The sequence below is a fragment of the Micropterus salmoides genome, unplaced genomic scaffold, assembly GCF_014851395.1.
Source record: "Micropterus salmoides isolate LMB-PRFRI ecotype aquatic unplaced genomic scaffold, ASM1485139v1 Ms_hic_scaffold_2, whole genome shotgun sequence".
Classification (NCBI taxonomy): domain Eukaryota; kingdom Metazoa; phylum Chordata; class Actinopteri; order Centrarchiformes; family Centrarchidae; genus Micropterus; species Micropterus salmoides.
In genome coordinates, this window is record NW_024041150.1 from 48711960 (window position 1) to 48728194 (window position 16235).

General features: G+C 40.6%; 1 protein-coding gene across 1 annotated transcript; it reads right to left on the minus strand.

Moving 5' to 3' along the window:
• Positions 1 to 213: 213 nt before the first annotated feature.
• Positions 214 to 15548, minus strand: LOC119912654 (zinc finger protein 239-like). Its single transcript, XM_038731937.1, has 2 exons — positions 15244 to 15548; positions 214 to 4119 (listed from the first exon to the last, which is right to left on the minus strand). The coding sequence occupies exons 1-2, from the start codon at positions 15310 to 15312 to the stop codon at positions 3082 to 3084; spliced, it is 1107 nt and encodes a 368-aa protein (XP_038587865.1). The 5' UTR covers positions 15313 to 15548; the 3' UTR covers positions 214 to 3081.
• Positions 15549 to 16235: the final 687 nt, after the last annotated feature.

Genomic DNA, 16235 nt, shown 5'->3' on the forward strand with positions numbered 1-16235 from the left:
GTTTGTGTTTCTCTGCTGTACTCAGGTCTCTCTTGATCTAGATGACCTGAAATAAAGGTGGTGTTTATAGAAGAGGGAATATCTTCTGTATGAATGGTGTTCAACCCTCCAACAAGGAGCCCTGAAACTTTTGTGGAGGATCGTAGTGGCCTGACTTCATGCTAAGACAGCAGGTAACCAGGAAGAAGATGAAATAGGACTCAGAGGCAGAGCTGGTGCAGTACGAAGATTTAATGAACAAATCAAAGTTACTAAAGGCTTATAGGATGGGGAGGAAGGCAAAGATTAAAACCAGAGGAGGGCAGTCCAACAAATCCAATTAACTGTCTTGGTCCAGAAAAGCTAAACAACGATCCAAAAACACTGGGACAAGTAAACACTAGGGAAAAGGCTGGGACGCTGATCATCTGGAGTCCAGGCTTAGATGCAGACTAAAGAGAAATCTGGAGGCTGGAGGGGTGAAAGGCTAAAATGAGCAGAAGGGAGTTTATCAAAATAAAACAGGAAACAAAGAAAAACATCACCTAGGGAGCAGAAGCTGGACGCTGTACCACGAAGCAGTATTTGAGCTTTTCGAGGTTACTTCGGGGTTAATCCTGGGTTTTCATTACCATGACTGTTGTTCACTTACTGGTGTAGTGTAACACGCCGCCTACTGACCAATCAGCTCTCTTGGAAAATGACATCACCATCTATAGAAAATCCCACAGACTGTTTTAAAGGCTGCTTTATGTTTGCTGTGGTGATACGGAGAAACTCTTGTAGGCTATAGCGATGTCATCCTACAGAGACTGATCGAAAGCCTTACTGCTTTGAAATGTGTTAATTTTTTATTTGCTCCCAGTCCGTTTCACACAGCCCATCTCAGCTGTTAAAATAAATGGGTTTCATTTCTCTTATGAGGCTGAATATCATGAGCAGTTTGGTAGGGATATTGAAATAAATTTTAATATGAACATAGGTTGTTTATTTTAAGTTAGTAGCTATCTTAAATCACAGAGACTATATGCTGCTCTGAAGCCAGTGAACTTGTTCATGTCTATAATTGGTGATCTGAACGCGCTCCAGGCTGGATTGGGAAACCCCGGGGTTGAGTTACCGAGTTGATAACCAGCTTCGTGGTACCGCTTATCCTAATCACAATTGTTAGGGTTAGTGAAGCCAGATAACAAAAAAGTTTTTGTGATTCTGGGTATGTTTAACTCGCTTTGTGGTACAGGCCCCAGGAGACAGAAAGAAACTGAGGAGCAGATACTCACAGTTATGACTCCATACCAACACTTTATTTAATTTGCCCGTCTGTATAGCATTTCACAGTTCTTGACATTTTAGGCCAATAAGCAAATAAAAAAAATTCTTTCTTCAAACACCACTGATGTAAATGATAAAAGACCAAATATAACTGGAGGGGATTTCTCAGGAAGCTGGATAACCACAAAGTTGCTTCTGTTAAAAACAAGTTTACACATTTCAGCAAAAACACATCACCATCAGCTACAGCAGAGCACACTTTAGTGAGCAACCAACTTTTTCACACCACAGCAGTAGATGCCAAGTACCAATGTAAGTCGCTTTGGATAAAAGCGTCCGCCAAATGATTAAATGTAAGTGCCATGGAAGCGTTCCAGGAAGAAGCTGAAATGATCATCCTCCAGTAGCCTCACAAACCCTCCAGCTTCTCGCATAGTGGTAGGATCAAACTCGACTGAGTCAATGATGGAGTCCAGCTTTTTTTCCTCACAATATTTCAATCTGCTCTGTACACGGTCTCTCCCCTACATCTTACATAAGTACAGCGCAGTAGTTCAGCTAATAGCAAAATGCCTCAAACGAAAGCTGTTGGCCTGTAGCATAGTGCTGTATTTGATACCATTGACCATCATATCCCATTACAGAGACTGGAACATTTCATTGGCATTAAAGGAACCTCCATGCTCGGCAAAGTTAGTCATGGAGTTCAACAAGGATCTGTGATCAGACCAATCCTCTTTGCTTTATATATGCTTCCATATGGCATTATTATCAGGAAACACTCTATAAACTTTCATTGTTATGCAGATGATACTCAGTTATATCTATCGATCAAGCCAGATGAAACTACTCAGTTAGCAAAACTCAAAATGTGCCTTTAGGATGTTAAAACCTGGATAACCTGTAATTTTCTGATGTTAAACTCAGAGAAAACTGAAGTTATTGTTCTGGGGCCCAAGCACCTCCGTCACGCATTATCAAAAGATATTCTCTGGATGGCATCGCCCTGGCCTCCAGCACCACTGTGAGGAATCTTGGAGTTATCCTTGATCAGGACATGTCGTTTTTTCACCTACGTAATATTGCAGAAATCAGGAACATCGTGTCTAAAAATTATACAGAAAAACTAGTCCATTCATTTGTTACTGCTAGGCTGGATTACTGCAATTCTTCATTATCAGGCTGCTCGAAAAAGTCAATTAAGACTCTTCAGCTGACCCAGAATGCTGCTGCACGTGTTCTGACAGGAACCAGGAAAAGAGATCATATTTCTCCTGTCTTAGCTTCTCTACATTGGCTTCCTGTAAAATTCAGAATAGATTTTAAAATCCTTCTTCTCACATGTATGATGTGTAATAATAACTTTGATTTATATAAGCGCCTTTCACAAACCCAAGGACGCTTAACAAACAAAGCGCACCAAAGGCAGGCATCTTATCCATTGCGCCATCGCCATCCCGTTATGGATATTCTATTGCATATCAGTCAATAAATCCTCAGAAATATTACACACTGAACTTTTAAGTGAGTGATCAACAAAATACTTAGGAAAATAATCCTTTGTTGCAGCAATGGTTGAGTAGTGCTAGAAATATTTTCTTCTTTGTGAGAGTAAAAAAGTATGAAATTAATGTGTATGCTCTGTATTTGTATAGCGCCTTTTTAGTCTTTGCAACCACTTAAAGTGCTTTTACACTACAACCGTCGTACCCACGATAATATGCTCACTGTTAAAAATATAGAGCCACTGTTTTTAATCAGGTTGTAGAGATACTCAGAATAAAACAACATACCTATCAGGGCAGGAGGAGGAAACAGCTTGAAAAATGTTTATAACGAAGCAGCGTGACTGCGTTGGTGCCGTTTAAGGTTACAACTATGGGCAAAAGCCTTACCACAGTGGTCACACGTGTAACGTTTCTCTCCAGTGTGAACACGTGTGTGAGATTGTAGGCCACCTGATGACGTAAAAGCTTTCCCACACTGCTCACACCAATACGGTTTTTCTCCAGTGTGAAGACGTGTGTGAGTTTCTAAGCCACTTGATTGACTGAAACCTTTCCCACACTGCTCACATCGGTACGGCTTCTCCCCAGTATGAACACGTCTGTGCTTTTCTAGGCCATCTAATGTCGTACAAGCTTTCCCACACTGCTTACAGCAGTACGGTTTCTCCCCAGTGTGAACACGCCGGTGGGTTTGCAGTTCACTTGATGTAGTGAAAGCTTTCATGCATTGCTCACAGTCGAATGGTTTTATTCCAGCATGAAATCGTTGGTGGATTTTTAGGTCACCTGATCGACTGAACGCTTTCCCACACAGGTCACAGCTGTACGGTCGCTCTCCAGTGTGAATTCGTCTATGAATTTCCAGGTTACCTAACGTGGCGAAAGCTTTCCCACACTGGTCACAGCTATATGGTTTCTCTCCAGTGTGAACACGTTGGTGCCTCAGTAGCTCACATGATGTATTGAAAGCTTTCCCACACTGGTCACAGCTGTACGGTCTCTCTCCAGTGTGAACACGTCTGTGCTTTTGTAGGTAATATGATGTAGCGAAAGCCTTCCCACAATAGTCACAGCTGTACGGTTTCTCTCCAGTGTGAGCTCGTGTGTGAGTTTCCAGGTTACCTGAGGTGGAGAAAGCTTTCCCACACTGGTCACAGTTATACGGTTTCTCTTTAGTGTGAGCACTTCGGTGTCTTTGTAGGCCACGTAATGTAGTGAAAGTTTTCCCACACAGGTCACAGCTGTACAGTTTCTCTCCAGTGTGAAGTCTCTGATGAATCTTTAAATATCCGGATGTTGTGAAGGATTTGTCACATTGCTGACAGTGGTGATGTTTGAGTCCTTCTCTTCCTCTCCGTTTCTATAGCAAAAGACATACATACAGAGAAAGTAAGTGAGATGTCATGATGGAGCGAGCTATCAAGAACCATAAATGAGCGTGTCTGAAACATAACCCTCACACAAGTATGAGGATTTTAACATGTGCGATAAAAACATTGCAAAAGCGATGGGCACCAAAACGCACTATTAAACAAGACCCTAAAGAACATACCATTTATCACCAGGGCGTCTGCAGACCAACACTATATTGCCGAAAGTTTTGGGTTGGATGCCTTTACATGCATAAATAAGTTAATGACGTCCCATTCTTAATCTGAGGGTTTAATATGGAATTGGCCCACCCTTTGCAGCTATAACAATTTCAACTCTTCTGGGAAGGCCGTCCACGAGGTTTAGGAGTTCCACCAGTGAATGAATGTGTGTGAATGGTGAAAAGACTAGTAAGGCGCTATACAAATACGGGGCGTTTACATTGCCATGGAAACCCATTCCATGCGCGGCGGCGCTGCAGGAGAGAGAACGATACGTCTGTGGTCTGGATTCTCTTCTGCCACTGGTTAACCCTATAATCAATGGCAGGCCAAAGCAGCCTACCGACAAACAATCAGCTACTTCAATCTCCACAGCGTCTTTTTGTTTACAGTGTTATGTCGGTCAAGACAATAGGCTTCAAGAATGGACCAGTGAGTAAACAATATGTGCAGGTAGTACTCATGGGAGTTGCAGTGTCACATTACAATTCGTTTGTTATTTCAGATGCATGTTGACAAGTCTACAAATTTTCAACACGCCAAAGTGACTAATGGGACTGACTGTATTCCCACCACGCCTGAAATCCACCCGTATTTGGCGGTGTGGTGGGTGTTAATGTCAAGCCCCGTCTGTAGCTATTGACTACACAGAAAGATGCCACTTCGTGGCTGAGTTTCTGTTGTTCCCAATCACTTCCACTTTGTTACAATACCACCAACAGTTGACCGTGGAATATTTAGTAGTGAGAACATTTCACAAATTAACTTATTGCACAGGTAGCAACTTATCACGGTACCACGCTTGAATTCACTGAGCTCCAGAGAGCAAATGACTCTTTCTTTTTGTATAAGCAGTCTGCATGCCAAGGTGCTTGATTTTATACACCTGTGGCCACGGAAGAGTTTGGAACACCTGAGGTAAATGATTCGGAGGGGTGTCCTAAAAATTTTGGCCATATAGTGAGTGAGTATCACAACATCAAAAAAAGAAATCGTACAAAGCCAATGCAGCAACAAAGTTACTTGCAGAGTAAATAACTGTATTGAAATGTAACGGTACTGAACACAGATTAGATGCATTGCTGAAGAGCCACATACAAACATGTTCGCGTGAGTTTGTGAAAGCGTGAGAGAGTGTGTGCGCACACAACACATTAAGCTGCACTGTTGGTTTTTTTTGTGAGCAAACAAATTTGGGTGGGGGGTTTGGTGGTCATCCGAAGAAATTTATGTTTTCCAATACAGATATATGCAATTCCATGTAATTTTGGGTACCACATCTGTGAATAAAAAGTTTAATAAATTACACCCCCAAAGCTAAATTTGCTGAAGAAGTCTACTGGGTAGGAATTGTAACCATTAGATCTGGGAAAATTCTTGGTTAGTTTTGATGTTCTCCACAATGATTTTACATTCATGGCACAGCACCAAGCAGTTGTGAGCCTCACCACCTTATAGTGGCAGGGAAAACACTCAATCTGAACTAATTTCAGATGGGATTTTTCCAGGTTTGCCTTTAGTGTCTTAATTTACTGATTTTTACATTTGCAGAAATAACGCTTTTTGTGACAAAGTATGTGCTTCAATTCCAACAGAGAAGATGAAGAAGAGTTGTAGTAAATATTGGAAACTGAAAATGCCATGACATAGATGTTCTTTACAAGTGTATGTAAACTTTTGACCACAACTTTACGTGCAATAAAACCATTGTGAGTATAAAGCCAATACTTAGTTAATGCACCTGTTCACAAGCGTAAACATGTAGAAAGCATGTGTATGTTTCACACTAGCACAGCAGCTCAGCTAACAGCGAAATGTCTGAAACAAAAGCTGTTTGTCTGTAGCATAGACTGTATAAAAAGTGAACAAAGCCGCCATGACGTTGCCCATTGTTTAAGGATGATCGTTTTAAACAGGGGTGTGACGGGATCACGATATTAAAATGTGCTAATATTTCTCGTCGTTTTAAGAGTCTATAAGAGCTTTTTAACACCATGAATTTTAATACCAACTTTACTGCTGTATCATGAAAAATCAGTATGAATTTTAAGCCTGAGAAAATTATTTACAAAGTTATGAGTTTAATAAAATATTATAATACATTAATATTTAACACATTATAGCTTTTTTGGGGTGTGTTTGTACTTTGATATGAATCAAGAACATCACTTTGTGTTGAAAAGTGGTGGGAACATAGGAGTTCAAATTAGGGGTATGACGATGCACGTAGTTGCACGATTTACAATACTGGGTTCACGAGAACAAGACAAGAAGATATTTTAACACTATTTTGATGAAATATTCAATGCTACTTAATTTCCTGCATTCTGGAGACATTTTCTGCACCAATTTATGGCAGAATTGTCTTTATTCATGTAAAGTGATTGAGGTGATAATTCAAACAGAATATAATGAAGTACTCAGCAGCTTGTTTTTTTAGCTTAAGAAACTTTTTTTGGACAATGCACATTTGTTTCTTCTATAAATTGCATTGCATGTTTTCTTATTGTGTAAATAAACCTTTCTCTAAGTATTTCCATTTGTTTTTAACATTTTTCAGAACATATTTAACAAATGCTTTAAAAAAAAAAAAAAAAAAAAAGTGATGGAGACATGTCTCCAGTATCCCCAGCGCAAATTACACCTATGAAATGAATCAAATATTTCTGCACTAAGGGGTGAAATCAAAAATACTAACGAATTGTGCAGTATGAGTTGTTACAATCAGTTAAACCTTGGCTAGATAAGGTAATGTAATTTAATGTGATTATTCATCCTGTTCGGTTTATGCATCTAAAGGCTGCTTGAAATATAGTATTGGCTTGAACGCAGCATGGATAAGGAGTTCGGCTGATCCCGGTGATCGGCACATCTGGGTGAGTTAAAGTGCGTTAGCATGTCAGATGGTTCCATTCACATAACGTTACGACACACAGACACGGTCCTCTTACACAACTCTCTCTCCGTTGCTGTTGTAACATTCACTGACCAGGAACCTGCAGGCGGGTCTTCCAGCTCCACTGTTTAATTAGTGCTCGCCATAGTGTCCTCGGCCTCAACCACCACTTGTCCGTGTCTCTGGCTTTCTGAACTTAAGAAACTTTCCCATTCTCAGGCGATAAGCTGGTGTTAGCTTGTTAGTAGCCTGTCAGAGACGTTTTGTAGCTTGGATGCCGGAGCTCATGCACCGCAAGCACTCAACAGTCCTGAGCGTAAAGCAGGAACATTACCTGTCCTGCCGTATAACATCAGAGTCACACTAAACGGAGTAAATTATACAGTCACACACACACACACACACACACGTGTTTATGACGTTACGGCATTTATTTAATTCTACGAAAGGACAAGAACAAATTTAAGACCTTGGTAAACGAAATTTAATACTTATAAGGCCTTATTTTTGGAATAGGAAATTTAAGACTTTAAGAATTTTAAAGACCCCGAGGGTACCCAGTACCTATGATATTTACTGGGATGCAAATTTTGGCTCGTCACAAACAGGCTTAAGGCAAAATGTACTTACTGAAAAAAATAAAATAAATCACCATTCTGTCCATTATCCTCTAAATGGAACCATAATTTACTAAAATAAACATTGTGCTGTCTTCAAGTTAATAATTTAAATATGTAGTTAAACAAGTTAAAGCATTAAATCAAAGGTAATGTAAGGCACTACAGGTGAATAGGGTAAAAATAATTTCAAGAACCACCAGAGGGAGCTCTGCAGCTCCCCTGTTAACTGCACTGCCTCACCACAAAAGAAAACAAGCAGCTGACTGGGATGTACCGGAGCATGTGGAGACAACACAGAGAGTGGCCATCACGTTAATTACATGACTTAAATAATAATAATAATAATGAAATCTAAAGAAGGTTAAAGTCAAAGGCATCTGGACTTGGTTGAAGATACTAGAAGATGTTTTGTCCCTCATCCAAAGGACTTCTTCAGTTCTGAAATGACCAGAAGGGAAACTCAGTTATTTAACCTCTGTGCGGTCGTTTGCCAAGATCATCAATACCGCTGGTTCATTAGTGCATCCATCCACCTCACAGGTGTGGCATATCAAGATGCTGATCAGACAGCATGGGTATTACGGGTCTTAATCCCTGGTCCCGCTTAATACTGCGTTTTGGTCCCTCATCCAAAGGACTTTCTGACTGACTGGCAGGGAAACTCAGCTATTTAACCTCAGTGGGGTCTTCAGGATTGTTGATACCGCTGGTTCGTTAGTGTTCCTGGTTGCTGTAACGACAGTCGTTAAAGTCGTTAGGACTACCGGTGGCCAAGACTGAACGACCATCGTTGGTATCTTCACCTGAGGCCAATAGGTTACGTTTGTTGAGTTTCCTGGGAAGTGATGAAAGGACAGCATTGTAAGTGGGGGATAAGTGGTGGCGTAGACCCCCTCCTCTGTTCAATGACGGCTTCTCAACCCTGGTGTAGATGCTTCCTTGACCCCTCTTTCAAACCATCCATCTTCTCTGTCTAAAATGTGCACCTGGTGGTCCTCAAACGCGTGTCCTCTGTCCTTCAGATGTAAGTAGATTGCAGAGTCTAAGTACTAACTCGCCAATAATCATCCATGCAGAACAACGAGTTCAACATTTTAAAAGTTTACTGTGGCGCAACAAACTTTTTAGTGTCCCGCCTCATCCAGACTGTGATTAATCGATTCACGAAAAGTTATTGTGACAGCCTCTTCATAATCACGGCTGCACCCAAACCTCCACCCTGCTCTGTCTTCACCGACAGAGATTAGCAGACAGGCGAGAATAGGAACAAATGAGCGCCACATAGAGCTCACCTTTACGCAAAAAGGTCCCAGGACCCAAAAGAATACAATGTAGAAGAAACTTACTGGTATCGGTGGCCCACTTCAAGCTCTGCCTATTATCAAAATTGACACCACTTATCTGTGAAGCCGGAGTCCATTGGTTGATCACATTCTGACAAAAATGGCCTTGTTACTTTGGCAAAGGTCCAGACGATCCAATCCAGTAAAAGATTTAGTCTAAAACGCTTTATTATATCAATAAATACACACGGACTGCTCTTACGACGTTTTATATTAGCATAACTACAGTTAGCATATAAACAAAAAAAGCGTCAACACGTTGACCTTTTGAGTGACACCTTGACTGACCCAACAGAAACTTCTATGCCCTGTTCACAGCCTATAATAGCCAATGAGTGTCCACGTATAGCAAAGTGCCAGTCCCCTTTCTTTCACCGACAGACACAGAGCCACCAATTGTGCAGATGAACTCTTCGCACACATATTTTCCACGGACAGTAATATATCGTCAAATACTAAAAATCACCCAACGCCGGAATTCCGGTACAGCGCCGGAGAACTTTAAGCCCTCAGGACATTTTAAACCCTACCAACTTGACTTCTCTCGTCTAAAAGCACATGCTGGACAGCTGAATAGAGATATTAGCTCAGTTACAGCCACAGCAACAGACGTGATCCTCTCCATCAGCTGAATGTGTTTCTTCGCCCCCCGTCTTGTTTGTTTTGCTTTAAAGCACATCCTAAGGACTGAGATTTTAGGTCTGGACTACAACCTGCTTTTATTTTGTGCAACTGAAAACTTCTTTCAACAAATGATAGTAATGGTAAAAGTAGTACAGGAGATACTTGGTGTTCTCTTCAGTGAAATAACAAAAAGGTGTGTAAATATTAGCATCGGCCTAAATGAGTTAACATGTCGCCATATCGAGTACCGGCCAAAATCCAATATCGTGCATCCCTGTTTTTTTTTCTTTACATAATCCATCCAGAAAAACCCATATCATCAGTCGGGCTCTACTTTTTATTACTCCATAAATCATAAAATACTGTCAACATATTAAAATGTTTTGGTGTACACATCCTCCTTCATACAGGATTTACACCACATGATTGCAACAGTGCCTTCCTGGACCAGCAGCAACAATATCAAAACCAATCTCCTTGCTTTCTGCAACTCACTGGCATTAAACACATACTGCCTCACTGATTAAACCAGAGGGGACATGTAAATAAACGTGAGATGAACAAGAATCTAACATGGCTTCCTGCCAGACAAAGTTCTCTAGCTCCTCTTTGTGTGACGTTGTAGCTGCAGGTCCTCGTTGTAGACATTCATGTAGTATTAGATGCATTCAACAGCAGGTCACTGTATCACAGACGGCATTTTTTTGGTGCAAGATGGTTGTTTAGAAATGGTTTCTCGTAGCTTTGATTAAAATTAATCTGTGCTAGTAAAGGGATGTAATTGTTTACATGTTAAGTTCTGAGACTGTAAACTATTTTATTAATATAATCCATTTAGGAAAAAGGTATCATAGCCCACATACAGAATAGCTTTCAATATCGACTGTTCTAAAAGGTCATTTATACAGCAAAGGGCTCCACTATTCTAATAATTTTCAAAATCTAAATATTGTCTCATAAATCAGCTCTTTCACTTTAATATAGGCATCAGCTTCCAAAAACCCATATAAGTCTGGCTCTACTTTAGGGCTGAAGCGAACAATGATTTTAGTTCTTAAAACATCAGAACAACATCAACAGACCAACACAACCATCACCCGCAACAAAATCGCGCTCGGCAGCCTCCCGGTAGACAAGGCAGGAACGGGACCGAACACAGAGACCAAAAGGAAATACAGTACCGAGGTGATTTAATTCCTGAAATTCATTTATGGTGTTTGGTTTCGGTGCGCCACCCCAAGATTTTCTCACAGTGGGAAACATTTTGGCTGCACTGGCTGCCTTCTCCGAACGCCTTGAAAAACACTCCAGGTTGGAGATAGAGGTAACAGGTTGCACATTTGACCCTTCACAAAGCCACGCCCCCTTTGGTACTGTTGCTAAGACCTGTCCAACTTTTCTATGTGACACTTTCTATTACTGCACTTCCTGTATGTGTATATATATATATATATTTTGTTTTGTTTTTTTTGAAAAAAGCAATTTCAGAAATAGCAGACAGTTTTGCAGTTGCATTTGAAGGTTTTAATTAGGTCTTTATTTGTCTGACAAATAAATATTGAGAAAGAGTCAAATTAAGGATCAACACTGTTCCTGTACAGCTGGTAATTCTCAATTCAATCATTAAAAAGCAGAACAGTAGGATTATATAACGTTACATTCAGTAGGGTATTGTTTTTCATGCACTGGTCAATTTTGAGACACTGGGCTACTTTAACATGTCTTCTTTTGGACTAGTGGGCAAAAAAGTCCATTTAGTCCAGTTTATTTTACTATAGTTTGCCTCTGTGCGTCTGTAGATTTTGCCAAAACGTGTTTTTTGTGTGCAAGTGTGTCTGTTCACATAGTGTACAAATCATAAACGTAGGAGCCATTATACATGAGGGGGACATGTCCCCCCCCACATTTCAAAATCTATGTTTTGTCCCCCTCACTTTTTTTTGGCGATTTTGGAGATGGCTCATTGTCCGGCAGTTTGAGTGACTAGTTAATCAATCAATCACACACTCCGCATCAGACATGATTAAACGGTTGAAACGCAGACATAAAGTAGCCTGTAGAAAACATGAGACAGAAGGCAAATGTAGTGCTGAAAGGTTAAGGGAGAAAAAATAAAATAAAGGAGTTCGCTTGAAGCAGGTGCAGCAAAGTGCCTCAATATTACGTTTATTTTGTGCTGTTCTTTTTGTACCTGAAGACAGCAGTGAGGACGCTGCTGCAGGGTGGGTAGTGACTTATTACAAGTAATTTTACAAAATAAATAAAATAAAAAAGTAATTGGCACCTTTTCATGTTCCTTTTTCAAAACTGTAGCCTTCTTTTACTCTTTACTCCAGTATTTTCTGTGAGCCAGTAATTTACTTTTGCTACATTCTCCATTCATATCTCCATAACTTTATCAGTCTGTAATCTGCAATCGGCTTCGTTAACCGAATGAGCGGTCAGCCAGGCTGCGTGCGCGCAGTTACGCAGAAGAGCGCCAGGTCTCCTCTGTGGTACAGACTCTTATCACAGAGATGAATGAGCTGGACAGATATAAACATTTAGAAAATCAGGCAAATACCTTTTCAGTTTAAGGCTTTATTGTTCTACTGAAACAACTGAAATCCAGTGAGCGCACATCATGGCACTGGTGGCCTGTTGGAAAGCAGCCTGCGTCGCTCTTTAACAAGCCAGCCGGCGCCTACTTTAATTTTCCATTAACGGCGCATTAAAAGCGTCTTTAGTTTCTGCAGAGAAAACCTAAACTTCACACTGTAACATCTAAGTCAATATCTAATATTTTAACAGTATCCTGTTGTTTCTTTTGATGGATATTAGCCTGTTTTTTGTTTGTTTTTGTTTTTTTCATAGCCTACTGTTTAATAACGATGTGAACAGAATGTCGCCGGTGAAACTAATCTTGGCTTCACTCAGCAGCTACCAGCTGTTATTTATTCAGGAAACAATCATTTTTCAGATGCACAGAGAGAGAATATGGTGGATAAAACAGTCCTGTTGGTTTTACGCACGACGCACAGCTTCCTCTGTATGCAGGTTTACCTGCTTCAACAACGAGCTGCTCTGTGTTACTACCACAATGATTCTTTGCGTTGTAAAGATTATTTAGATGCTTCAGGAATAATCAGATTGTTTTGGCTGCCTGTGCTGCTGCAAAGCAAGCGGTTTGTTTGGCTACATGTCCATAATAAGATTTAGAGGCAACAATAGTCGGCTGGGCAGCAAGCTGATATTTTAAAGTGTCTTATCAACACATTCAGGGAATTAAAAGGGGAAATAATTATTAAACAGAAATAGCTAAAGATAATCAACCAGCAAAGCAAATTGCATTCCCTAGAAATAACCGTGTGGCAGCTGTTTCTAACCTGATGTACAGCAGATAAAATATATTATTATATTTATACATGAGTAGGTTTGTCATTTTTATGTTTTACTTTTTATGTGAGTAAAGATTTTGAGTACTCTACCTGCCACTGGCAGTACTACTGCTGACATGGTGAACATGAGACAGACAGCAGAGATGAGGGCAACAGCAGAACAGAGTCAAAGCAGCAGTTTATGGTCAGATTGATGATGATATGGCTCATTTAATTTATCTACTCAAGGGATCAGCAGAAGTGATTACTTTACTTTAGGAGTGTCAGAGAGATGTTTCTACTTTTGAAAATGTATTTAAATGGCTCATTTAGTTATGTACTCTACTTGCATAAAATTCTCAAGAAAGCAGGAATAAAGGTCTCTAAAGACCCAGAGGGCCCGACACATGCTTTGTCAGGTTGACCACGGACAAACTCCTGGGCCACTATTTTGCCTCCCTCCGTCTGTGACCATCCTTGACCTTAAAAACATGTTCCAGGAGTTGTGCATGTGTCTCTGTTACGTGTCCATAAACAATTTGAAAGTAGTCAAAATGTTCACACAGAGACGAGCATCCTGCAGTATTTTAACCGGACAGAGGTCAGAGGTCACAGGAGCAGGAGGAGAAAAAACTGAGGAGGACGAGCTTGTAAGTTGTATTGATACCTACTAGACGCAGTAAATTCTAAAACTCATGTAGTAAAAATACTTTGTTAGACCAACAGCATGTCTGAGTTTGCTTTGAAGACAGTTCTGTGTTCACAAACATTTGTTGCAGGAAGAGTCAGGAAATATCACAGAAAGCTACATCAACTGTAACATTAAGATAACTGAATACATTTGTACTGTGGCTCCATTAACTAGCAGCTGTTCCATGGTTTTTATGGTATGTAGTTGGTTTTGTTCTAGTTATATTATACTCCGTCTCTCGGACCCTCTCCGGTCTATTCTCCATCTTCTGTCACTACAAAGACCGTCTTTCAGCCACACTAATAAGTACAATCTGTTTTAACAAGTCATTAGAAATGAGCATTTAATCAGAATCAGACAGAGCTTTATTGCCAAGTAGTGTTTAACGCATACGAGGAATTTGTTTTGGTGATAAGGTGCTACATGCAGACAAACATACAGTTGACATAAATATATGTAGAAATATATAAATATAGAAAAGGCAATGCAATATATAATATTAAAAAGAAGAGAAAAATTATACAACTATTTGCAGACTATTTATCAACTAGTTAAGTGCTTTATTTAAAAAGAGAATAGGGGGGGCATGCCCCCGAACCCCCATAGCATTTCAGCCCCCCCCCCCGTGCCCCTGGTACAAATAGTGTCTTAGTGTAAGTAATCAACTAGTGAAGTTTCATGGTGATATCTATTGGTTCATGTTCTTATCCTATTTACATGCAATGTCTGTCCTTAACTGAAACATGGTTGGACGAAAACAGGGCAGCTTTTATTGAGTCAGCACCCCCCTCCTTTAACTTTGATGAAGCTGTTGTGTAGCTTGTACTTTATATATATAAATATAAAACCATTAATCACACCAGTGCTGGAACATCACGTTGATTAATACAGGGCCTATTGGCCTCAGAGCTGAGAAATAAACGAATATAATACATAAATTGTTGTGTGATCTCAGAAACAGCTTTTTGACTGTAGTAATTGCAGTTTAGGTTCAGGGACCGACATTAAGCTTTAGTCAGAGAATAATAACCAAACAACGAGGAAATATAATGACTCTGCTTCACTTTTCACCATCGGTTTGTTCTGCGCGCGCCCGACACAACGCGCTACACCGCGCATGCGCCGCGCGGAAACTCACAGAACAAAGAAAAGAGAAACGCTCGTGAGTTTTTCTTTCAGCTTCCTCTCTTCAAGATGAAAACAGGAATCACGGAGACACTTTGGAAATCAAACCACGTCAACACAAACCCTGGAGCGGGTTTTCAGGCTCTGATCTCTAACAACAGAATGAACGGATGATACACGGACCCTCGAGACTCTTCCTCGTGTCTTTAGTCTCGTGATGAAGTCATGAACACTGACCTGAACATCGGTGCTATCAGAGCACGAGGCTGCTGTTTGGCTCCTGTGGTCCGGGTTCTGGTTCTCCATCGTCCTGCAGGTCTCCGCTGTGACTGGTGGACCGTGTTGTCCTGGACTGAGTGGATTCTGGTCTCGGAGCTCTTCCGGATCCCGCGGAGCCTCCGCGTTCTCGCTGTGACGGCGCCCCGCCCCCTTAGTTACTGTCGCTAAGGCCGTTTAGAAACATGGCTCCTTGATTTCAGGCAGAAGATGAAGTTTAGTTAGTTGGTTTCCTGAAACCAGCTGATCATATTTGATGTGTATGAGGGAGTGTGCTTCACACAGAGCAGAGTTTTAATGAAGCGCTTGTTATTATCACATCAGAGGCTCATGAAAATATCCTGCTGAAGCTTTTTGTACATCGTGTTTTTACACAAAGAAAGAAATAACTTCATGTGTCACATTTAATGTTGAATTTACAAGAAGGCAGAATCATTAAGAGTTTGTCGTAGTGAGATATTTGTGTATATATTTTTTTTACAGATCTCCACATTTCACATTGGGCAAAACTCCACAAATATGTAAAAAGGAACTTAAAAATGTAACGTGACCCACAAATTGACAGGAAGTAATCCGCAAATGTGTAAAAACTGTTTTGTGTGTACACATCACTCTGTATTTTTGTGGATATGATTTTCCAAATATTTTGTTTGGCTGCATCATGAGGACTGATGATGAGGATGTAGTGTAGCGATTATGGGAGACTGTCCTGCTTTACTTCCAGACATTTTAATTCACACAATCCATACGTGCAGGTGGTGAAGATGTGCCGGGTGAGTTGAGGTGAGAATGCAGATCTGTTTGTGTGCCAGCGCGGTGTCTCCGTGCGCTCTGTGCGCCTGACAGCACAGTCTGTTCAGAGCAGCGTGTTTACACACGAAAACCAAATATGCACAGAGGATGTTATTAAAAACTACTGATGCTGAATTCTGCAAATTCTTTATTGCTATTTG

Bases quoted from the DNA above. Each gene is read 5' to 3' on its own strand.
- LOC119912654 (XM_038731937.1), bottom strand. From the start codon at position 15,312: ATGGAGAACCAGAACCCGGACCACAGGAGCCAAACAGCAGCCTCGTGC. The intron at 4,120-15,243 runs GTCAGTGTTCAT...CTTTTGCTATAG, and splicing joins CTGATAGCACCGATGTTCAG to AAACGGAGAGGAAGAGAAGG.